At 37.2% G+C, this 26008-nt stretch overlaps 4 protein-coding genes and 1 pseudogene across 4 annotated transcripts; 4 read left to right on the top strand and 1 right to left on the bottom strand.

Annotated features, from left to right (window-relative positions):
- Positions 1-2227: 2227 nt before the first annotated feature.
- Positions 2228-5989, top strand: LOC145209034 (uncharacterized). The gene is made up of 5 exons (XM_080079281.1): positions 2228-3533; positions 3694-3738; positions 4090-4143; positions 4451-4522; positions 4678-5989. The coding sequence occupies exons 1-5, from the start codon at positions 3389-3391 to the stop codon at positions 4743-4745; spliced, it is 384 nt and encodes a 127-aa protein (XP_079935407.1). The 5' UTR covers positions 2228-3388; the 3' UTR covers positions 4746-5989.
- A 238-nt stretch (positions 5990-6227) lies between these two features.
- LOC145208890 (uncharacterized) lies at positions 6228-7814 on the top strand. The gene is made up of 4 exons (XM_080079136.1): positions 6228-6304; positions 6839-6967; positions 7092-7172; positions 7379-7814. Exons 1-4 carry the CDS (start codon positions 6259-6261, stop codon positions 7465-7467), a joined length of 345 nt encoding a protein of 114 aa, XP_079935262.1. The 5' UTR covers positions 6228-6258; the 3' UTR covers positions 7468-7814.
- Positions 7815-9500: 1686 nt separating this feature from the next.
- LOC145211970 (uncharacterized) lies at positions 9501-11117 on the top strand (annotated as a pseudogene).
- A 2364-nt stretch (positions 11118-13481) lies between these two features.
- On the bottom strand, positions 13482-19475 carry LOC145211954 (uncharacterized). Its single transcript, XM_080080073.1, has 6 exons — positions 19430-19475; positions 18806-18946; positions 18240-18326; positions 15080-15229; positions 13963-14046; positions 13482-13570 (listed from the first exon to the last, which is right to left on the bottom strand). The coding sequence occupies exons 1-6, from the start codon at positions 19473-19475 to the stop codon at positions 13482-13484; spliced, it is 597 nt and encodes a 198-aa protein (XP_079936199.1).
- A 2241-nt stretch (positions 19476-21716) lies between these two features.
- LOC145220953 (uncharacterized) lies at positions 21717-23722 on the top strand. Its single transcript, XM_080087991.1, has 5 exons — positions 21717-21798; positions 22195-22332; positions 22559-22648; positions 23258-23290; positions 23534-23722. The coding sequence occupies exons 1-5, from the start codon at positions 21753-21755 to the stop codon at positions 23620-23622; spliced, it is 396 nt and encodes a 131-aa protein (XP_079944117.1). The 5' UTR covers positions 21717-21752; the 3' UTR covers positions 23623-23722.
- The last annotated feature ends 2286 nt before the right edge of the window (positions 23723-26008 follow it).

The following is a 26008-nucleotide window of genomic DNA, read 5'->3' as shown; positions in this document are numbered from 1 at the left end:
AATTCCGTGTACCCTAATAACATAACTCGATTAACATCGATATAATGTGTGGGACAAAACTATTACGTGTTTGGCAGGTCGAAACAATACAAATGCAAAAACAGGATTTATTCGGATTTATTCGGATTAATTTACAACTTGATGAGATTGAGTTGGACAATAAAGATCAGTTTTAATGTTTATTACGTCATAATCTATATTGTGATGCTTTTACTTCCTGTTTTATCGCATTGTTTGCACACAATAGGCCTACAAAAAGACTGACGCATATGACTGCTAGGCTTGTAATACTCTTTTCAGTAACACAACATCTGTTTCGGGCAGTTTGAAAATCAAAAATTTTGGCAAAGCAGTTTTAATTACATCACGGCCGCCAGTACATATATTTTAATGTCGCCGTACGGCCGCAGATTGTACAGCCTTGACTGAAAGTTTGAGTAACGGTTTAATTACTATCGTTTCTATTCGTAACATAAGAATTTGTATTTACAAATTAAATTTGGCTAAATGTATGTTTAAATAATAGCTTTGAAAAGTAAGAAAAATTTAGTATAATCCAAAAAATCTAAAAAAATACTACAATTGTTATTGACTGTTCGTGACCCGCATGCGGCCGACGGGCCGCGAGTTTGACAAGCCTGCTGTATCTGACTGCAATTTGGAGTTGGCCAGTGAAAACCGTTTGAATATATGTCAAACCGTTCGTGTTTTATAATCGAAAGGTGTTTGTCTGTATGTCAGCTCGCCTTAATTTTTAACGGTCGTGACCTGCCCAAAATGACCATGTGCGCTTCTCATTTCCGATTTACTCATTGGAATGTCCTGAAACTTTGCATGCTGTATCTAACTGCAATTTGTAGTTGGCCAGTGAAAACCGTTTGAATTTATGTCAAACCGTTCGTGTTTTATAATCGAAAGTTGCTTGTCTGTATGTCAGCGCGCCTTAATTTTAACGGTCGTTCCTTGCGAATAATGATGATGTACGCTTCTGAATTCCGATTCACTCATTGGAATGACCTATAATTTTGCATGCTGTATCTGACTGCAATTTAGAGTTGGCCAGTGAAAACCGTTTGAATTTATGTCAAACCGTTCGTGTTTTATAACCGAAAGTTGCTTGTCTGTATGTCAGCGCGCATTAATTTTTAACGGTCGTGACCTGCCCAAAATGACCATGTGCGCTTCTCATTTCCGATTCACTCATTGGAATGTCCTGAAACTTTGCATGCTGTATCTAACTGCAATTTGTAGTTGGCCAGTGAAAACCGTTTGAATTTATGTCAAACCGTTCGTGTTTTATAACCGAAAGTTGCTTGTCTGTATGTCAGCGCGCCTTAATTTTAACGGTCGTGACCTGCGAATAATGATGATGTACGCTTCTGAATTCCGATTCACTCATTGGAATGACCTATAACTTTGCATGCTGTATCTAAGTGAAATTTGGAGTTGGCCAGTGAAAACCGTTTGAATTTATGTCAAACCGTTCGTGTTTTATAACCGAAAGGTGCTTGTCTGTATGTCAGCGCGCCTTAATTTTTAACGGTCGTGACCTGCCCAAAATGACCATGTGCGCTTCTCATTTCCGATTTACTCATTGGAATGTCCTGAAACTTTGCATGCTGTATCTAACTGCAATTTGTAGTTGGCCAGTGAAAACCGTTTGAATTTATGTCAAACCGTTCGAGTTTTATAACCGAAAGGTGCTTGTCTGTATGTCAGCGCGCCTTAATTTTAACGGTCGTTCATTGCGAATAATGAGCATGTACGCTTCTGAATTCCGATTCACTCATTGGCATGACCTATAACTTTGCATGCTGTATCTGAGTGAAATTAGGAGTTGGCCAGTGAAAACCGTTTGAATTTATGTCAAACCGTTCGAGTTTTATAACCGAAAGGTGCTTGTCTGTATGTCAGCGCGCCTTAATTTTAACGGTCGTGACCTGCGAATAATGATGATGTACGCTTCTGAATTCCGATTCACTCATTGGAGTGACCTATAACTTTGCATGCTGTATCTGAGTAAAATTTGGAGTTGGCCAGTGAAAACCGTTTGAATTTATGTCAAACCGTTCGTGTTTTATAACCGAAAGGTGCTTGTCTGTATGTCAGCGCGCCTTAATTTTAACGGTCGTTCCTTGCGAATGATGACGATGTGCGCTTGTCAGCTGCATTAAGTCTTAAATTTTGGAGCTGATATTGTACTTCATAACATTACTTTTCACATAAAAATTCGCTAATGTAGCACTAGATAGTCTGTAAACACTGCATTCCTCTCAGTACACAATCAAATATTCACTTCTTTAGAAGTATGAAAAAAAGTTTCAAGTGCACTGGTTGAAAACAAGTACTCTACGACAGATGTAATCAAAGCATGAACTACAGAAAGTGCCAAAGATTAGAACAACAACAGAAAGGATCACTTTTAACAAAATCATTTAAAGCCATGTGCAAAATATGGGTGTACGTTATCTAGTGATGTGTTATGTATTCTATTAAAATGATGAAATCTATCACTGTTTCGTGTTTGTTTTGTGTCATGTTCATTGTACCTTGATGTGTGTAATTTTGATTGGAATGGAAGCAATAATTTACCAACCAAAGTATTTTATCGTTTTGTAACACACCTTTTGTTACAACTTTTGTTAATGCTATAGCTAATGTTGCAAAAAAAGGAATATATTCTTTAGAATCATTTTTAACTAGCTAAGTAGCTATGGGACGTCTTGACAATAATTGATGAGTCAACAATATACAACTTGCTGATTCAGCGCTTATTGTCACTGTAAAAGCCTACGCTCCGTTGCGTCACCTACCACAAATTCAGAAAGAAACAGAAAGAGAAACGTGAACAATATGTAAAAGAAAAAAGTAGAAAGCAGCTTAAGGATCTCGACACACCAACGAAAGCAATCTTGCAATATGAAAACAACAACAAGATCACAAAAGAAATGGACAGGATCCGTCAAACTAAGTTTGGAAACTTAAAAAAAAACATTTGAAGCTTTTGTTGGGCGACATTTTCTGTCGTGTTATATGCAGACTAGGATGCAGGGGTGGAATATTTAGAGGAATGAGGCGAGATGAACTGTTAGGAAAAGAGGAAACTGCCCAAGGAATTTTTCAATTTTAGTTGAAAAGCAGAAAGAACAAAATCGACATGGTTGCATTGTTTTGTCCAAACTTGAATATGATCACCTCAAGGTGTCATCTGACCGTGCATGGGCTTTTTTGAAACATAAACCGGGAGATAAATCTCAAGCTTTTCCATCATTGGTTACTGCTGGTGCTGAAATGGAAGCCACTACATTCAATAGACTTTTCAAACTGGTTTCTATCAACGTAAAGGGCAGTTTCAGCAACTGATGTCAGAAAAGTAATAACAACCAAAATGCGAGATGTTCCAGCAGAAGTTCAAAAAGCAGTTGCCAGGGCCGAGGGGCACTCAATCGAAATGGCAAATCCGGTGTATGACTCGTTTCATCCTTCGGAAATTGTTGAAACAGCTAGGATGGCTATGGAGGAGGTGGTTTCAAGTAAGCACCCGTTTACTAATTCATTTTCAACTACCCTACAGGATTTTTCTTCAATAGTTTCTGTTTCGCAATTTGGTCAGTTAAAACCTTTTCATCATTATATTCTAGATCATATAAGTATGTTTTAATATGATATTAAATAGTTGTTTGTTTTGTACAGAAGATATATCTCAATCTCAACCGGATCAGGAGTCATCAGAATCTGGTATGTATATGACTTACATACTACAATCAATGTTAGACAGGCATTCACATGTTATAAGTAAGCACTCTAGTTGTACATGGTGTGCTTGCCACCTATACGGTCATTCCATAATGACCATTGGGGCTGTAATCTAACTTGATATTACATTATACAAAAGCAGCAATGCCAATAAATTTGACATAAGAGTCACAACTCAAGCATCTTACTGCCATAAGAAAGGAAATTTTAAACTAAACTCTGCAAGAATTTTGACTGTTATGTCAAATATATTGACTTCGTTATTTTTAGAGTTACGCTTATTTTGCCCTAACTTAATATTATACTTGTCTAATTTCATTTACTGTGTCACAGAAAGTGGAGAAACAATCGCAACCACAACGACAGAAAATCAAAAACTCATCACTGGTAGGCTTGCGTTTTTTGCTTTTAGTATTTTATTTATTTCAATGCAATTTTAATAACTGACAAGTTTACTTGATTGCAACCAATCGCTGTCATGAACTACCTCTGAACATAGTGCATTGAAGTTGTTATAGTCCAAGTCATGGCAGTTATAATTGTATTTACAATTATTTATATTATGTTGCGGATGAATCATTGTATATAATGGTTCAGTTTGTGGACGATAATGAAGTTTTACAAATTTTTCGAATCTCTGACTTAAAAACATTGGACAACAAGAAATTTAAAGACTTCTCTCAAATTCCTGAAGGTGGTTTATGCAAAGCGAGGTGGCCAGCAGACAAGCTGTTTTACAAAGCTAAAAGAATCCAACAGTCGCTATGTAAGTTTACTAGACTTGAACTTTTTAAAGCTTAGTAATACCAGATACAAGTAGGATAATTGTAACAGCCTAATGACATCCCATTAAACATACATGAAATAATATAAAATTCCAATCTTTCCAAGAAATATTAATATTTTTTTGTCTACTTCCAGGTACACCAACTAAAGAAAAATGCAGCTCAGATTCTGAAGCATCACCAAAAAAGAGAAGACTTTTCTAAATTATTTAAAATAACATGTCATGCAGTTACATTGTTTCTGTAAAATAACATTTTTCTATTCATATATTTTCTATTCATATTTCTCACTGTAGTTGATAGTCTGTGATGCCGCTTTAAAATTACCTAATTTATTGACTGCAAAACAAACATACATTTACTTACATTTTACATGTCCCAAGCTATTTTGGAAACTTAAAATCATTGCATTTCTGTTTTGCATTGCCATTAACCTTATTATCTTAGTGAATGTTTCCAATGTTCAGTGTTCACTTTCATTATTTTTGTAAATAATCATTTATTTTCATCGCTGTATATTCTTTTTGCAACAATGTTGTTGAAGCCCTAAGCCCCATTTTACTATTGAATGTTTCCAATGTTCGGTGTTCACTTCCCTTTTTTTGTGCATAATCATTTATTTTCATCGCTGTATGTTCTTTTTGCAACAATGTTGTTGAAGCCCGAAGCCCAATTTTAATATTGAATGTTTCCAATGTTCTTTTTGCAACAATGTTGTTGAAGCCCTAAGCCCCATTTTACTATTGAATGTTTCCAATGTTCTTTTTGCAACAATGTTGTTGAAGCCCTAAGCCCCATTTTAATATTGAATGATTCCAATTTTCGGTGTTCACTTCCCTTTTTTTGTGCATAGTCATTTATTTTCATCGCTGTATGTTCTTTTTGCAACAATGTTGTTGAAGCCCTAAGCCCCATTTTACTATTGAATGTTTCCAATGTTCGGTGTTCACTTCCCTTTTTTTGTACTTAATCATTTATTTTCATCGCTGCATGCTCTTTTTGCAACTTTGTTGTTGAAGCCCTAAACCCCATTTTACTATTGAATGTTTCCAATGTTCGGTGTTCACTTCCCTTTTTTTGTACTTAATCATTTATTTTCATCGCTGCATGCTTTTTTTGGCAACTTTGTTGTTGAAGCCCTAAGCCCCATTTTACTATTGAATGTTTCAAATGTTCTTTTGCAACATTGTTGTTGAATCCCTAAGCCCCATTTTCCCATTGAAAACTTTCATTTCATCAAATTCCGAACTAATAAACACATAAAATTAATTTAGGTGTGCGGTTTGAATGCTAAAATTTGCAGACCTCTACCTCCATCTAACGGTTTTTCGTTGACTTGAAAAAATTGTTCCGAACAAAAATTGTAACATTATGTGGTCGTTAGAAACCGTTACCTATGCTAACAAAAATTATGTTACAAAAAAAAATCTCGTTCCGAACCATTACATAGGTAACGGTTGGTTAAAGTCTTTAAATATTGCAGTTTGGAAAAATGTTGCTTTAGTTGGTCAAAGACTGGGCGTTAACAACAAGCAACTTCTACGATTAGTTTGGGGATAGTTTAAGAGTTTTTTTTGCAATGATCCACGCTGCTTGTTAATGCATCAAAACCTTTGAACTTAATTCATATTCTGCGCTTGAAATCTGTTTGATTTACTTTTTGAATTGTTTTAATTTGTAGGTTACCTAAAATAACAGTTGTGCAATTCCGATAAAAATGAATTGCAAAATCATTCTAATCTTTGCAGCTTTGTTTGTCGGAGGTAAGTTGGCGTTTTGCATAAAACATTGCATTTAAAAATCTTGACTTGTACATAAAATGTTTCGTTGTGAGGTTTGCGAACAAAAACAAATGTCACCTAAATAGGGTTTTATTTAAGGTTTGGTTTGGGTGACCGCTAAGTAGTTTTAAGAGAACGCAAGTGTTTCATTTAAATACACAAAATAGCAATATTTGCTTATTTGGGAAACCGCTGGAGACATTTGACACCTTAAAAAAACACTGCAACTAAATGTCACTATTAATAAAAAGTAAACAGTTTTATATTAATATATTGTCACTGGGCCGACTTCACTTTAGTTCCCAGGAAGTTGTTTGACCATTGTGAGCCAGTTTCCTCTGTGGTTTATGCCCATGCAGTTGTGGCATCGCGCAGAATAGGTAAAACATGGGTTTTTGCCCTGTTGCTCCCAACAAACTGAGCGCCGTTGGATAGCTACACTAGCCAATACGGTCTATCTCTTGTCACCAGCTGCACTAATGAGACCTTGTATCTTATATTTGTGGTTTATTTCAGGCAATGCACTCAAGTGCTACAGTTGCAGCTCTACGGACTTAGGGTGTGAAAACTCACTGGTTCCTGAAAAATATCTCAAAAATTGTATCATTTTCAGTTTATGTCTGAAAAAAGTGACAACAATTTTGGGTGCGTATACAAAGTTTGCTTTTACTTATTTTAGTTTTTTTTGTTTTTTTGGCCAAAACAACCAGAAGACAACTTTCGTTTGCGTTGTACAACAGTGTTTGTTACCCTTTACTTTATTACACAGGGGTGACCACAACAAAACGTAGTTGTGGACTGGCATTCGAAGGTTGTGTGGGAGGAGAGTGCGTTTATTCGTGTGAAACCGGTGAGTGGATATTAGGTGTCTTTCACGATTTGTTGGTGAAAACCTGACAACGCATTCATGGTGTGGTTGCATAACTTAAAGCTTAACGACAAAATTAGGGAATAGCATGTTTGCAGTTCAGCCTACTTATCTGCTATTGGACTGTCTTTACTAACATATCAAACTCACAGTAATCAAAACCCACATTAACTTTTTTGTGTTTGCAGATGGATGCAACAGCTCAAACAGTGTGAAGATAAGCATCCTCGCTATGATTGGAGCAATCGTTTCCGGGTTTCTACTGGCAAACTTTTAAAGAAAGATTACATCATCTATAAACACCTCACTATATTACAACTTATTTACAACACAATTGAATTTTAATTTCTAACTTTTTCAGCTAAACTTTTCAAATACTGTACAGCATCTATAAATTATGTCAATGTATTAAAACTTCTTTGTTTTCGTTGATGATAATGTCTCCTTTCTAATTAAAAAAAAAACGCACATGCTTGATTTATTCTGATTAACATCACCAACTAAGAAACACGAAAATAATCTAAATATGTCTTGTTTACGATAACAAATGTACTTGAAACCTACTTTTCTGTTTTGCCACAAATATTTAATCGCGTATTCGCCTAATAAACGGATTTTGACTTATTTGGGTTTTGTAAGGGTCCTTTTACACCGCAATCATTTGCACTGAAACCTAATGTTTGATCATGTTGGGTTGTGGAACATCAATAATACAAGTTACAAATGTGATCTCAATTAAATACTGAAATAAACTAAAATATTGTCACCACAATAGTAAAGAAAACATCTCAATATATGAATTGTCGCTGTCAGGCATAACATCAACTTTATAGAGCCTTTTCCGGCCATTGTATTTTAATCCCGACGTTTCGAATTCCTATACAAAGATTAATGGCCCAACCATTCGTTACCGCACAGAGGTTTCGTTGCATTGTGACGTGCTTCCGTTCAAGTATTATTTCTATTGTTTATCGTGCACTGTACTAGTCGCATTCAATGTTATTTACCCTTATAAAGGCGACCTGTATAGGACGTCGAAACGTCAGAATAAAAATACAATTGCCAGAAGAGCTTACCTTGCACTGTACTAAGCACATTCAGTGTTATTTTTTTCCCTGATGAAGGCGACCTGTATAGGACGTCGAAACGTCGGTATAAAATACAATTGTTAGTACAGCTCTATAAAGCTGATAGCGAATCATGATTACCAAAAAACATCATCAAGCAGGAAACAGCTGATGGGTTTAAGTAAAAGGGGTTTGATTAAATCTGACTTCACATTCACCCACATTTGTCACAATGCCACCTTTGATTAAAAAAATGTTTTGAGTTGAGTTTCGGACTTCACGTTTTGTTACAAATTTTACTCCCGTTTGGCTTCTCATCCGCACACAGCTGAGTCTTTAACAAAAGGTGACGTTTACACAACAAGTGGTTTGTTGATAGTTAATGGTAAAGTAGTCAAATGATTGACGTTTCCTCAGAGCTTGCTCCCTTTTGCTTAACAACACCACTACATTCAAACATAAACTATTTTTTGAGATACGATGCAAAGAATATTACACAGTCGAAAAAGTGTATCCATAGGGTTGTAAGGAAACGGCCTGGGTTTCTAACCCAAAATTGGTCTCTAACCCAAAAGCGATTCGATACAAACAGTTCGGCCATATTGGCCACTAACTTATATGTCAGAAACAACATTAATATATGCTTCCATATAACTTCAACAAAATATTATGTTCACGCAGACCTAATTTTAGTTTTGTTTTTGCAGATCTCTAGCTCAAACAGTAAAGTACAGTGGATTTTGCTTCCTTGTGTGGGAAACAATATGGGTTTGGGGAAATTTCCTAAACGAAATGGTAATTAGCAAGGAGCTAGTAGAAGCAACTGAAGTTGAATACCACATTGGGTTTTGCTTCCTTGTTTGTAACAATAAGGGTGTCATATAATTTCATAAACGAAAAAGTATACGAAAGTTCCTGGTAATTCCATTGGGTTTTGGAGTTAAGGGAATTTACGTTCGTTTTCCGGGTAACGGTTTTTGAATTTTTTAAATATTGCAGTTCGGAAAAATGTTGCTTTAGTTGGTCATAGACTGGGCGTTAACAACAAGCAACATTTCTGCTTAGTTTAGTGATAGTTTGACAGTTTTTTTACAATGAGCTACGCTGCTTGTTAATGCATCAAATGATTTGAACTTTATTCATATTCTGCGCTTGAAATGTTTTTTTGATTTACTCTTTGCATTGTTTTAATTTGTAGGTTACCTAAAATGACAGTTGTGAAATTCCGATAAAAATGAATAAAATGAATTGCAAAATCCTTCTAATCTTTGCAGCATTGTTTGTGGGAGGTAAGATGGCGTTTTGCATGAAACAGTGTTTCAAAAAATTAAAATTTAATGTAAAAAAATAATTGCATTTTCAAATCTTGTACAAAAAATGTTTCGTTGATTTGAAAAGGTTTGCGAACAAAAAAGAATGTAAGCTAAATATCCTTAATAATTGGAAGTAAACAGTTTTATATTGATATATTGTCACTCTGCCGACTTCACTTTAGTTCCCAGGAAGTTGCTTGGCCATTGTGAGCCAGTTTACTCTGTGGTGTATGCCCAGTTGTGGAATCGCGCAGAATAGGTAAAACATGGGTTTTTACCCTGTTGCTCCCAATAACTGAGTGCCGTTGGATAGCTGCACTAGCCAATACGGTCTATATCTTGTCATCAGCTGCACTGATGAGACCTTATATCTTATATTTGTGGTTTATTTCAGGCAATGCTATCAAGTGCTACAGTTGCGGCTCTGTCTTGGGTGGAGAATTAGACTGCGACAACTCACCGGTTCCTGACAATTATCTCCAAGATTGTCCGAGTCTCAGCAAATCTTGCATGAAAGTAGCCACAACAATTTTGGGTGTATACAAAGTTATTTTTTATTTATTTTAGTTTTTAGGCCCCCAAATACAAAAACAGAAAAATGAGTTTTCTGCAGATCTATACGGAATAATATTTGATGTTAGTGGTTATAAATTGATTCACCTTGACATGCTGTTGTGCGATTTTAAAATGTGTTTATCATCAAAACTCGTTGTGCCCAATTCCGTGTATATTTTATGTTTCAAATACATAACCCACAACTATCAAAAATTAGGAACGATTTTAATACAAAGTTTCAGATGTTGTGTTGTACCACATTGGAATGCTACATTTTTTACCCTTAACTTTATTAAACAGGCTGAACCACAACAGTTCGTAGTTGTGGAGTGGGAGGAGCAATAACTGGTAGTTGTGCTGCAGGAATATGCACTTCGTCGTGTAAAACCGGTAAGTTGATATGAGATGTCTTCCACAGTCACGACGTGTTGGTGAAAACTGACCACGCATTCAGTTACATAACTGGCCAATACGGCCTATATCTCTTGTCACCAGCCTCACTAAAGTGGCCTTATGGGTCAAAACGGGGATCAGCTCAATATCTCATATTGGACTATTCTTACTAACTTATTAAACTCACAGTAATCAAAATTCAAATTAACTTTTTTGTGTTTGCCGATAGATGCAACGGCCCACCCAGTGTGAAGACAAAAAGTCCAACAGGTATTGCCAATAGGGCTGTAACAAAACGGCCTGAAACAGCAACTTTAACCCGAAAGTGCACAGGAAAACCCAACTGTCGATATAGGAATAGAAACCTTGTGAACACGAAGCCGCCCAAATACAAACAGTTCGGCCATCTTGGCCACTATATGACAAAAATAACATGACAATATATGTTTCCATATAACTTCGATAAAACATTACGTTCACACAGACCTAATTATATTTTTGTTTTTGCAGACCTCTGCAACGATTCAAACAGTGTGAAGATAAGCATCCTTGCTATGATTGGAGCAATCGTTTCTGGGTTTCTGCTGGCAAAGTTTTAAAGAAAGAATACAGCATCTATAAACACCTCACTATATTACAACTTATCTACAACACAATTGAATTTTAATTTCTAACTTTTCAGCTAAACTTTTCAAATACAGCATCTATAAATTAGGTCACTGTATTCTTTGATAATAATTTCTCTTTTCTAATTTAAAAAAACGCACATGCTTGATTTTATTCTGATTAACATCACCAACTAAGAAACACGAAAATAATCGAAATGTGTCTTGTTTACCATAACAGATGTACTTAAACCCTACTTTTCTGTTTCACAACAAATATTAAAACGCGTGTTCACCTAATAAACGGATTATGGCCTATTTGAGCTTTGTAAGCGTTCATTTCGTCAAACTGGAATTAGTTGGGTTGAAACTTAATGTTTGATCATGATGGGTTGTGGTCAACATAAATTATACAAGTTAAAAATGTAATCTCAATTAAATACTGAAATAAACTGGTGAGGTATTATCACCACAATAGTAAAGAAAACATCTCAATATATGGGTTGTCGCCGTCAGGCATAATATCGAATTGATAGAGCTCTTCCGGCAATTGCATTTATATCCCGACGTTTCGAATTCCTACACAAAGATTAATGGCCCAACCATTCGTTATCGCACAGAGGTTTCGTTGCATTGTGACGTGCTTCCGTTAAAGTATTTTTTCTATTGTTTATAGCAGCGCTTCCCAACCGGTGGGCCGCGGCCCACTGGTGGTCCGCGACGTTCTTTCTGGTGGGCCGCGAAGCTTTTCAAACTTTTACCATACCAAAAAGTTACACAGTTCACAAAAGTTACACAGTTTGTGTGAACGTGCTTTCAAGTTTAACTATATTTTTCTAAAATAAAATATTAGTTACTATGAAAGCCGCTTAAGATTTCACGTTAAACAAAGCTTTATCACACAAACAAACTTCAATTGTTACGTCATAGACTGCAATTGTCGCATCACAACACTACTTGTATTAGTAACTATAACGAAATTAAAGACACGAAACAGTCTTTCTCCCAATAATTTCCGACTTGATCTCGTCATGTCAAACCAGCAAGCTGAGGCTTCACATTAACAAAAGTATTGCTTGTGCGGTTATTATTTTTCTTTCTTAATTTTAGTTGTTTTTTCCATTGTGATTTTATCGCAATATTAAACGGTGGTCCGCCAAAAATTCTTTTTTTGAAAAGTGGGCCGTGAGCTGAAAAAGCTTGGGAAGCACTGGTTTATAGTACACTGTTCTAGTCGCATTCAGTGTTATTTTTTTCCCTGGTGAAGGCGACCTGTATGAGACGTCGAAACGTCGGTATAAAATACAATTGTTAGTACAGCTCTATAAAGTTGATAGCGACTTGATTACAACAAAACCATCATCAAGAAGGAAACAGCTTATGGGTTCAAATAAAAGTGGTTTGATTAAATCTGACTTCACATTCGGCCACAATGTCACCTTGAAGTGTTAGCTTAATTCTAAAGTACGAAACCAATTAAATGATTGATGTTTCTTTATATTCCTAATTGGTCCGCAATTAAGCGCAACAACCATATATGGACAAAATCCAAAGTTAGAGCGCGTATATTGCCACAAGATTGATGTAAAATTTAATTTAACTATAAATCACCTTGTCGAATGCAAATTAATGAATAAAGTAATAAGTAAGCGCATTTAAATGATTTATGTTATTGGTTTCTGTTCCTGGTTGTCGCAAGAAGATTAATGTAAAATTTTATTTCACAACAAGTCGAATACAAATTAATGAATAGGGTAATAAGCAAACACAATTAAATATTTGATGTTTCACAATCTCTGTTCCTTGTTTCCTTTCCTCATTCGTACGACAACAACAACAACATATATAAGTTATAAGATTATGGAAACCAAACGTTGCCACAATCGCGACGTAATACCTTGTACGGGTCACAGTCACACAGTCCAATGCGCGTTATAGATCAGAATTGTAAGCAAATACTAGTTTTAAAGCCATAACCAAATTTTCCCAAAAAAAGTTTTAATTGGGTACTGACAGCCCGTTATTGCAGCAGAACAAAGAAAAGGCGTAACACAAATACCCACATTTTGGAATTTTCTGATTTATTGCGGAACTTTAAACATATAAGAACCAACCAGATTGTGCCACGTATATATTTACGATCAAACGTCAATTCGTGAAAAGCGTGTCTGCCTTTTTTAAGAGAAGACAACTGTTAAACTTGAAACATAGGAAAAAAATCAGTCGTTTTTAGGTGTTTTTATGTGACACTAAATCAGACTATTCTTGTGACCCTCTTAAAAGTTTTTTTGGGGTAAAAAGTAATAAGTGAAAAATTTAACAGGTTGATTTAATGTATAGGTGGTGGACCTTGACCGTTCAGAAGTTTGCTAGTGAAACAACGGAAACGATTGCTCCAATCAATGCGAGGATGCTTATCTTCACACTGCTTGAGCTGTTGCATCCATCTGCAAACACAAAAACGATTGGGTTAATGTGAGTATAATATGAAATAGGCTATTGCTACCAGGCATAATGTAGCACCGAGTAATGCTCATTTATCAGTTTTATTGTAAACAATCGACGTTTCGACGTCCGTTTCAAGACGCCTTCATCAGGCATATCTTGCAAGATAAATTTCTTAAGGCGTAATAAGGCGAGAAAAGTAAGTATAATATGTCAGTAAAGTTCATTTATTTTATATACTTGTATGACAACACGTAGGTGTGTGCGTGTTTTGAAAACATTTGTCATTCGCTTATGATGCCTACACTCAAACTCGTATAACCTCATCCTACAACACGTGGCCAGGTTTCCACCCACATATCCTGTTTGCGCAAAATATCTTAGATCCACCTACCGGTTTTACAGGAATATCTACACGCTCCAGATCCCAAACAACCATCGAGTGGCGGTCCACAACTGCGAACTATGGTGGTCGTCCCTGTACAATAATTTGAAGAGTTAAAATATTGCATTTAAATGCCAAAAATATATTTTGACAGCAAAGGCATCAAGCCAATAGATGATAAGTTGCAGACAGTGCACACTGTTTCGAACTATGATGGAGGCATGGCTTTCCAACCTGTGGCATCTAACAAACTGGAGTGCTGTTACATGGCTACACTATCCAATATGGCCTATCTTGCGTCACCAGCTGCACTAATAAAACCTTATAGCAGTGGTTTCCTACCTTTTTGACCTTGCGGCACCCTATCAAAGAGATAAATAGCAAAACTGGACCAATTTTTTAAGGTTTCTGTATTTCAAATAACCATATGAAATAAGAAGCTGGAAATAAATGTGATACGCGAAACTTAATACGAACTGAAACTCGGTTAGAAATAAATAATGTCCGCACTTAACGGGTTAAAGTTATGATAAATAATGGGCCGCAGTATTGCAATATTAATATCACGCGGCACCCTTGAGCATTGCAATTGGCACCCCGGTTGGGAACCACTGCCTTATAGGTTGAAACAATGTGCACTGTCTGCAGCTTGTATTTTTACCTTTCGTAAGTTAAACAACCAGTATTACAAAGCAATATGTAAATGCAAAAAAATGAATTCCCAACTTTCTACAAATGTGTAAATGAACATAACACTTGAAGCATACACCAGAGTTGCAAGCGAGCCCGAAATCTGAGCCCGAAGCCCGGCCCGAACCCGAAACGTTTTTGAGAAGCCCGTTTTAGGCCCGAAATTTTGATTGAGAGGCCACGAAAGCCTTGCAACAAAGGATGAGAAAAAAAGACAACAAACACAATAAAAAATGGTTGACAATGGGGGTAAACAATACGTTTTAGAGTAGGTTAAGCCAGAGACTTGTTACTTAGCTGAGTGATTTTATTTAAAAAAATGGCGGATACGAAACGTAAAGTCAGGCCCGTTTTAAGCCCGTTTTCTCACAAATACCTAAGCCCGAACGCGGCCCGAACCCGAATCCGGCCCGACTTGCAACTCTGGCATACACACCTACTACTTCGACGACTACTTTAACACAAGCAGTAAGGGAACTGCTACAATTTAGGAGATAGTTTTCAGGAATAGGTGCGCTTTGGCAGTCGGATTGGGAGTCTTTAAGAATGGTGCTGTACGTACAGTTGTAGCACTGAAGTGCATTGCCTGGAATTAAAAACACATATAAAGCACACCACGTGAGTAAACCTTTTAGCTTTAACGATATAATTAATGAGTAACTTTCATTTATTTTATATCTTGCACATTATTTTTTCTAAAAAAGTTTCAGTAAGAAATATTTAGAAATTTGCAAACTTTTTTTATTTAGAAACTAGCAAACTTTATTTGTCATGAAATTCGGTAGTCAATTTGATTGTTTTTACCTTGGGTTTTTGAAAAGTATTAAATCTTTTCTTAAACTTCGTTATTACCCATTAAACACGCGATTTAAACAGCCATTTTACACAAAACAACTTGATACGTGTTCACTCACCTCCAGCAAACAAAGTTGCCAAGAAAATCAATGTTTTACAAATCATTGTTACTTGTAATGTATTTCTTTCACAATTGCTGTTAAAAAACGAATTTCATAGGATTATAAAATAGAACAATGCGTTTCCCAAACTTCACCTTGCTAACATACAAGGAAACACTAAAAGCTTATCCGTGTATCATAGTCTTAACCGTTCTGCCAACTAAAACAAGACAATAATTATTATCATTCAATCTACCTGTACGTTGAACACTTTTATAATCATCATTTCCGTTAACTCATGTGACTTTGTAACGCAGAAAACAAACTTGCGGAAATCACAACCTACAAGTGGAAGATACAAACCCGGGAAGTGTAGGTCCGTTAAGAAGTTTTCTTCACGTAAAAACACCAACAGGAAGTTTTGTATTCAATCCACCACATGGCGTCAACACGGTCCTCTTTCACAAAACAAGCATTTCTAACATGGGTAGAACTACTAACGCAGCTCACAACACGCCGGTTTGGAGAGATCCGGCAGATAGCGCAACGGAGCATAGGCGTTTCCGGTGACAATAGATGCTGAGTCATAGTTGTGAGTTCCTGTATTACTAGCTCTACCACCTACATGAGGCTGACACCCCCGCCGTGTCGCGTGCCCTTACTTGATTCTGCTCCGCTCATAACCTTTTCCTCCAGTTCTATCCAAGTGGGTTTTGTTGCCTTCGTGTTTTTAACTTTTAGGCCTATCCAGTGGTGGAATTCAAATTTTTGTCAGCCGGTTTTATCACGAAAGTCATATTTTTCAGCTGATTTTGTTACAAAAAGCTCATTGCCAGTAACCAGTAATGCTCACTGGTTTGCTGATCTCATAAAATTTCGTGAGACGCTTCTATAGAACCGGTGCGAACCGGATAAATCCTCCCACCACTCTACCTATCTCCCGGTTGCCATACAGTCCTCATTTCTAAGGTTACTTCTTATTTTAAGGAGCCTTAGAAGAAACGTCTTAGAAAAATTTATAGTCCTTATTTCTAATGTCCTTGTTTGATACTTGAGTCCTCATTTTGTCTTATTTTTAACAAAAACAAGTCAAATCCCCGCAACAAGTAAAATTAAACCTAGACCTAATCTGTCCTGAAATGCAAGAAGGATCTTTTACGAACAAAAAGTTGTTTGAACAGATTGTTTCTGGCAAAAAATATGGCACGTCATATGTCTTGGGTCGTATAAATGCAAAGATTTGTTTAAAAGCATTCATTTTGTTTCAAGTAAACTTAAAATGCTTTGTGCCTACTTTGTTGTCCATGTCGGTGGCAACCCTGCTTATACTAAAAATTTAGAATACTAAGTCACTCACAGAAGCAAAATACAATTATAAGATTTGTTGTTGTTGTTGTTTTCAGATAAAAGAGCCAATGCAGAGATAAAAACAAAATTGTCGCAAAGAAATATATCAGGCCATGGCCCCTCCCAAATTTTTAAAGTTGTTTATTGAGAACTTGAATTTAGTGTAGTTTCGTCTCTTAACTATCAAGGGAATATATGAATTTCAAAAGATGACTGTTGTCATCAGAGTGAAAGCAATAATTGTTGCACTTGGTAAAGAAAACAAATAATGGAGTGACATAATATACAGGTGGTGGAATTAATCCGTTCAAAAGTTAGCCAGTAGAAACCCGGAAACGATTGCTCAAATCATAGCGAGGATGCTTATCTTCACACTGTTTGAGCCGTTGCAGAGGTCTGCAGAATACAAAACCATAATTAGGTCCGTGTGAACATAATTTTGTGGGAAAATCTTTTGGTAAATATTTTGGCATGTTGCCATTTGCCCAATTGCCCTGTGCTCAAGAAGTTGCTGGTTTTAATTCTGGCTTAGGGAGCTACTTGTGTTTCCCTAAGCAAGAAACTTAGGCAGCATTCCTCCAACTCAAACTAAATTTGGCTCACAAACTCCCTAAAGCGAAAACTTTAGCACAAAAATTGAGCGGGCTCGCAATGAAACAGGCAGCTCGGCGCAGAATTGTATGTCGGGCCGGGTTCGGGCTTGCTTTAAAAAAACACGGGCTCGATTCGGTAGAGCTACTAACACTGAGCTTGGGCTGGTCCCCGACCTGAGAACTTCTGGTAGGTGGCGCAAAAGAGCATTGGCGTTTATAGTGCTGACTCAGCAATTATTCTTACCATAAACCCAAATTGCTGTAACAGCACCATAAACGCCTATGCTTTTTTGCGCCACTTACCAGAAGTTCTCAGGTCGGGGGCCAGCCCAAGCTCAGTGTTAGTAGCTCTACCGCTCGATTCGGGCCTGACTTTACACTTTGTGTCGGCATTTTTGAAATAAATTTTGCGAGCTAAGTAGCCAGCTTCTGGACCTGACCTAATTTCAAACAGTCCTAAAACGGCTTGTTCAAGATCAATTGTGTTTGTTGTCTTGGTCTTTTCTGATGCGTTAATGTATAGGCCTGTTATTCAAACTTTCGGGCCTAAACGACTTTCCCAAAAACGATTCGGGTTCGGGCCGGGTTTCGGGCTCCAGTTCCTGGCGTGTTTACAACTCTGGCTCGGCGACGGACTTTTACAGCATTCAGACTTTGCCCGTTCATCAAGGATCAGAATGAAGCAGACTTCGTCCGATCATGAGGTTTATATCGCCACCAACGTGAGTTGTATATCAGTTATTAAACCACTTCTACTTACCAGTCGTGCAAGAGTATGTGCATGCTCCAAGCACGCATCTATCTACACCACCACCGATGCCACAACTGCGAGATATCACTGTCGTACCTGTTCAATACAGAGGGTGAGATAATATGGCCACAAGAAACACTTTTGTTATTTTCAGAATGTTGTCATTAAAACTTCGGATGGCTTAGGAAAAATAAACTGAATTCTTTAATAACTGCGAAATGGAAGATTTGTTATTGGCAATTAGGCGAGTTTTACATTTGCAAAACTTTAACTCATTTTAATCATATTTACGTCACAGAAATACGTCACACAAATACGTCACACAAATACGTCACACAAATACGTCACACAAATACGCCATACTATACGTCACACAAATACGTCACACAAATACATCACACAAATACATCACACAAATACATCACACTATACGTCACACAAATATATCACACTATACGTCACACTATACGTAACACAAATACGTCAATGAACAGAAATTAAAGCTAAACAAACAATTTGTTTGCAATACTGTTGCCGTTTATAAAACGAAAAACGAAACAGTCACACGTCATCACCTGCTGTTTCAACAACAGCTTTAAGGCAAGTTGTTTCTTCAGACCCACACTCAGTCTCGTATTTTTCGGGAATGGGTGCGCTCTTGCAATCTGACCCCACCACTGAGTTGTATGCGCAATCGTAGCACTTAAGTGCATTGCCTGTAATAAAACAAGCAAGAGACTGAATAATATTTGAGCAAAATAAGCACTTGGCTATAAGGGTTTCCGAACAAATAAGGTCACCTATTGTTTAAACAGCCAAATTTACAGTGTTATTTTTTTGTATTTAATTCATGAGTCATTTTGACATCGAAAGTCTTTAACCCGACTCAGGAAGTGCTGATTGAAGCATGTGCCCATATAAGGCATAACAACGTTGCTTTCGTTCTCATTATTGTACTGCCTGAACATTTACAACCAACATTGTCTCAACAACCCATATTACCTTGCAATCATTCTTAGGAATAAAAAAACGAAAATTATCGTAAACTTCGGTTTCATTTTGAAAGAAATTAATGCTTTTCGAATATTGTTTTTTTCGTCTGCCATTAAAAGTATCCTTTGGTTTTCGACATTAACTTGACTGACAGATTTTGTTATTCGGGTTTTGAAATATGCCCAAACCAAATTTAATAAACTTACCTCCAACAAACAAAGCTGCAAATACTAGCAAAAGTTTGCCGTTCATTTTTATTTATCTCTTGTAATTTCTACTCAGAATAATTACAAAAAATGTCCAACTGCAATTTCCAAGTCTCAATATATCTAAAAAACAAATCATTTTTGCCAGATGTCTTTTACATTTTATAAGTTATTCGTCCCCCAATGAGCACCTTCATTGTATGTAACTGATCACTAATGTCACTAATAGCAGAATTGTAAGCGAAACCAAACTTGGTTTGAAACCGATTTGCTGAAATAACAAGTGGAAATTATGACAAATCCCGAACCTGCCTGCCAGGCCAACTTACAATTTTTACTGACAATATATTCATGCAAACTGTATGTTTTCAGGTTGTGACGCGGAAAATAAATATCTTGGAAATTACAATCCTACATATGTACACATATCCTGGATTTGGTCAGTTTCTCATCCATAAACACACACCAGCCATCAATGGATAACCTATGTCCAGCAGATGGTTGGTTGGTAGTTAAAGCAGCAGAAAAATGATTGACGTTTCCTTAGGGCAGTGGTTCTCAACTGGTGGAACCCATGTCATTCGAACCCATGTCAAAAGCCTTAACCGGGCAGCCTTCCAATAAGCTATTCGGTATAACGCCTTTAATGGCCCTGGCGTAACTTACTATGATCATACCAGTGGTGGGATTCAGCCGGTACGCACCGGTTCTAGAGAACCACCTCACGCCACTTTATGATATCAGCGAACCGGTTAGCATTACTGGTTACTGTCAAACTCTTTGTAACCGAACCGGCTGAAAATTATGACTTTTGTGGTAGAACCGACTGACAAAAAGTTTGAATCCCACCACTGTGATTTATGTATGAGTATGTCGTGATCGCTGGTCTGCATGGACGCTTCATGGCCGATTTCTGATACAGGCGTAACTATGGCTGATCAATTGTCGAACTGGTGATCCCGTTTTACAACGCTGACATGTGCAGCATACAGGAGGCATGCCTCAACAGTGCAACGGTGATTGCGATTTTATTTGTTTTCAGCGCCCAAGCCTATAACAAAAAGGGTGAAGCTGGAACCACAATTGGCTCAAACGTGGTCGAGTTCACCACTGAGCCTGCGTAGCTCAGTCGTTAAAACGCAAGCCCGGAAAGTATCAGGCCTGACTCCAACATGTTCACCAATTATTTTATTTTTTTCCATCTTGGATCACCGACCACAAAAAAATTGTCTATGACTTTTTTTTAATTTTTATTAACGTTTGTGGATGATTTGCACGTGAGGTACCTTACTTCTGTCTGTAAATGTTTTTTTGGGATTTTATTGACTTGAATATGGAACGAAGTATGGAATGTGCAGTAAACCTCGGTTTAATCCGAAGATTTTTGGGTTCAAACGAATCCAAATTAGCGAAGATTCGGATCAACCGAATCCGGTTTTACGGTAAGATTTACGGTAATTTACATTTTAACAAAGCAATATAAATTGATAAACATTGTCACAAGTTCTAAAATATCGCTCGCGTTGTTTTGGAAATTTCCTAAACAAAATTGCAATTAAGGTTAGACTAAGGTTAGTAGAAGCAACGAAAATTGAGTAACACAATAAAGTTACAACTGGTTTTGCTTTCACCTGTGTAAAAACAATGGTTGTTTTTTTAAGCAATTTCCTAAACGAAATCGCAATTAGCAAGAAGCCAAATAGCAGAAGCAACGAAAATTGAGAACAATGGGTTTTGCTTTCACGTGTGTAAAAACAATGTTTTTTTAAGCAATTTCCTAAACGAAATCGCAATAGCAAGAAGCCAAATAGCAGAAGCAACGAAAATTGAGAACAATGGGTTTTGCTTTCACGTGTGTAAAAACAATGTTTTTTTAAGCAATTTCCTAAACGAAATCGCAATAGCAAGAAGTTTAATAGTAGAAGCAACGAAAACACAATAAAATACAATGGGTTTTGCTTTCTCGTGTGTGAAAAAATGTGGGTTTCAGAAAAACAAGAAAGGTAATGGAAATTCTATAGGGTTTAAAAGTTAAGGGAATTCACGTACGTTTTCCGGCTCGCTGTTTTTGGAGCGTTTAAACATTGCAGTTTGAAAGATGTTGCTTTAGTTGTTCATAGACTGGGCTTAAACAACGAGCAACATTTCTGATTAGTTTTTTGCTAGTTTGACATTTTTTTGGTAATTAGCTACGCTGCTTGTTAATGCATCAAAACCCTATGAACTTAATTCATATTCTGCGCTTGGAATGTGTTTGATTTACTTTTTGTATAGTTTTAATTTGTAGGTTACCTGAAATAACAGTTGTGAAATTCTGATAAAAATGAATTGCAAAATCCTTCTAATCTTTGCAGCTTTGTTTGTCGGAGGTAAGTTGGCGTATTGCATGAAACAGTGTTTCAAAAAATTAAAATTTAGTGTAGAAAAATAATTGCATTTAAAAATCTTGACTTGTACAAAAAATGTTTCGTTGATTTGAAAAGGTTTGCGAACAAAACGAATGTAATCCAAATATCACTGTAAGTAGAAAGTAAACAGTTTAATATTAATATATTGTCACTGAGCCTAATTCACTATAGTTCCCAATCAGTTGCTTGGCCATGAGCCAGTTTCCTCTGTGGTGAACAGAATAGGTGCGGCATTATAGTTTGTCACTTTCAACAAACTGGAGTGCCATTGAATGGCTACAATAGCCAATACGGTCTATCTCTTGTCACCAGCTGCACTGATGAGAACTTATAGCTTTTATTTGTGCTTTATTTCAGGCAATGCTATCAAGTGCTACGATTGCCACAACATTCGGGAGTCAGACTGCGAAAACACACCGGTTCCTGACATATATCTCAAAGAATGTCCTAGTGCCAGCAAATATTGTTTTAAAATGGTCGGAACAGGGGTGGATGGTATATAAAGTTTGTTTTTACTTATTTTAGTGTTTTGGCCAAAACAACTAGAACACAATTACATTTTGCGTGCTGCCCAATTTAGTGTATATTTTTATGCTTCATATAACGCACAACTATCATAATTTAGAAATTGTTTGTTCGCAAATACGAAGTATCAGATATTTTGTTTCACCGCATTGCGCAACAATATGTTTAACCTTTTTTATTACACTTTATTACACAGGAAGGGCCGTAGCAGTTCGTAGTTGTGGAAGGAACACTGCATATCCTGAAGGTTGTACGAAAGGTGTATGCACTTCTAGGTGTACAACCGGTGAGTTGATGTAAGATGTTTTCCACAGTCACGATGTGTCGGGAAAAACCTGACAACGCATTCATGGTGTGGTTGCATAACTTAAAGTTTAACGACAAACAGCGTAAATTTGTACACAATTAGGGATTAGCATGTTTTCAAAAAATAAACTTTATTGTCAAAAACCAATTTCTTAAGTATGTAAAGTAGATTGTATTAAACAAGCTGCTTGGGGACAGACATTAGACATGTAAGCCTTACGATACTCTAGGACAGTGGTTCTTAACCTTTTGCTGCACCCCTTTCAAATCACCAACCATTTTTTGCACTCCCTGGGTTTTTGTATTTGTATAGAATGGACGTAACCAGCCCCGCATCCCCTAGAAACAGTTTTTGCACCTATTGGGTGTGCGTGCACCCCTAGTTAAAAACCCCTGCTCTAAGTTGTTGTACGCTGAAAAGCAAGTCTCACATATGGATGGCTACATTTGCCAATATGGCCTATATCTCTTGTCACCAGCTTCACTAACGGTGTCCTACTTATCTTGTATTGGACTATTCTTATACCAACATATCAAACTCACAGTAATCGAAACTCACATTAACCAATTCCTTTGTTTGTGTTTGCAGATGGATGCAACGGCCAAACCAGTGTGAAGACAGGTATTGCCAATAGGGTTGTAAGAAAACGGCCTGAAACAGTAACTTTAACCGGAAAGTGCACAGGAAAACCCAACTGTCGATACAGGATTAGAACCTAAAACCTTATGAACACGAAGCCGTTAAATACAAACAGTTCGGCCATCTTGGAACTAAATGTCAAAAATAACATGACAATATATGTTTCATATAACTTCGATAAAACATTATGTTCACACAGACCTAATTATGGTTTTGTTTTTGTAGATCTCCACAACAACTCAAACAGTGTGAAGATAAGCATCCTCGCTATGATTGGAGTAATCGTTTTCGGGTTTTTCATGGAAAACTATTGAAGAAACGAATACAGCATCTTTAACTCCTCACTATATTACAACTTATTTACAACACAATTGACTTTCAATTTCTAACTTTTTCTGCTAAATTTTTCAAATACTGTACAGCATCTATAAATTATGTCACTGTATTAAAACTTATTTGTTTCTTTTGTTTCTTTGATGATAATATCTCCTTTCTAATTTAAAAAAAAACGCACATGCTTGATTTTATTCTGATTAACATCACTTACCAAGAAACACGAAAATAATCGAAATATGTCTTGTTTACGATATCAGATGCACATAAACCGTACTTTTTCGTTTTACAACATATATTTTTTCGCGTATTCGCCTAATAAACGGATTATGGCCTATTATGGATTTGTAATCGTTCATTTCGTCAAGCCCGACTCATTTGGACTGAAACTTAATTGTTCATGTTAAGTTGTGGTCAGTGGTGGCATTCAGCCGGTTCGCACCGGTTCTATTGAACCGTCTCACGAAATTTTATGAGATCAGCGAACCGGTTAGCATTACTGGTTACTGTCAATGGACTTTTTGTAACAGAACAAGCTAAAAAATGCGACTCTTGTGATAGAACCGGCTGACAAAATTTTATGAGTTTAGCGAACCGGTTAGCATTAGTGGTTACTGTCAATGGACTTTTTGTGATAGAACCGGCTGAAAAATATGACTTTTGTGATAAAACCAATACTACTGGTTGTGGTCAACATAAATTATACAATGTAGCGTCCGTTTATTTCAATCGCAAATAATAGAATGACGCGTCAAACCAAACGCATAGCAAACGTGCGCACCAAACGAAAAAGGCAAAACACACGCACAATAGGAAAAAGGCAAACGTAACGCTTCGTAAGAAATAAATAAGCGACAGGGGTCGCACATAACCCCTCTTCAGAAGCGAGAAGTTTTCACATTACGCAAGAAAAACACAAAAATCACTGTATTTGTCCAAAAAATGGTTGTGTTTTGTTGTACGCTATGTTTTTTTGGGTGGTCTGCCGCGGCGAGGAGGTTGCTCAACAACAACTGGCTGACTCAGGTCAAGATGTGCAGGTTTAAGGCGGTCAATCGATATCACCTTCTCTTTACCTCCCATGTTTAATGTAAAAGTTTTGTTGGATCGCGCTACCACTTTAAATGGTCCGTCATATGGCTTTGTCAGTGGTGGACGATGTGTGTCTCTCCGAATGAACACATAGTCACTAGCCGCCAGACTTAGTGGTATTGCTGTTTTGACATTGCCGTGTCTGGACATAGGAGTTGGTAGAAGTTTGTTGACTGCATCCCGTAGAGCAGGTAAAATTTGGGAGGGAGCTGATTCATCTCGACAGATGAAATCTCCTGGCACTGCGATTGGAGAGCCATATACGAGCTCTGCTGAAGATGTCTGTAAATCATCCTTGGGGGCAGTTCGAATGCCTAACATAACCCAAGGTAATTCGTCAATCCAGTTTGGTCCAGAAAGGCGAGCCATCAAAGCACTCTTTAAGTGCCGATGAAATCGTTCAACTAATCCGTTCGATTGAGGGTGAAAGCTTGTGGTGAGATGAAGTTGTATTCCAAGCAGTTGGCTTATCGTTGACCATAACTGGGACGTGAACTGCGGACCACGATCAGAAGATAGGTGCGTTGGAATTCCAAACCGTGAAATCCAGACCGAAAGGAAAGCTCTGGCACAAGTTAGAGTTAAGGAATCCGCCATGGGAACTGCTTCTGGCCACCTTGTAAACCTATCTACTATTGTCAGCAGATATGTTTTGCCCTGTGACGGTGGTAAAGGGCCAACAATGTCAATGTGAACATGTTCAAAACGGGAACGAGGTAATGGGTAATCCACTAGAGTTGATCGAACGTGTGTGTGGATCTTTGATTTCTGGCAAGCTGTACACTGTTTAACCCATAATCCTACTTGCTGTTTGAGCCCGTGCCACACAAATTTTGAAGCTATTTGCTTGCGCGTCGTGCGTATTGACGGATGTGACAAACAGTGAATAATGTCGAATACTTTCTTTCGCCACGAAAGCGGTATGATCGGTCGCGGAGTGCCAGTGGAAGTGTCACACAACAGTGTTAAACCAGAGTTGCCAATAGTTATGTCCTCAAGTTTTAGGTTTGTAACTGCTGTACGGTATGATTGCACTTCTTTATCAAGTTGCGCATTCGCTATAGCTTTGTAATCGAAATCCAACATCACCTGGTGTAGACTTGAGACAGTTATCCGGGACAATGCGTCAGCGACTTGATTATGTTTCCCTTGGATGTGTCGAACATCAGTGGTGAATTCGGATATTGCTGTAAGGTGGCGTTGTTGGCGCGCTGACCATGGATCAGACACTTTTGCAAACGCAAACGTTAACGGTTTGTGATCAGTAAAAGCAGG

The sequence above is a fragment of the Phallusia mammillata genome, chromosome 1 (genome assembly GCF_965637545.1).
Source record: "Phallusia mammillata chromosome 1, kaPhaMamm4.hap1.1, whole genome shotgun sequence".
NCBI classification, from domain to species: domain Eukaryota; kingdom Metazoa; phylum Chordata; class Ascidiacea; order Phlebobranchia; family Ascidiidae; genus Phallusia; species Phallusia mammillata.
This window is presented reverse-complemented; position numbering and strand designations above follow the sequence as displayed.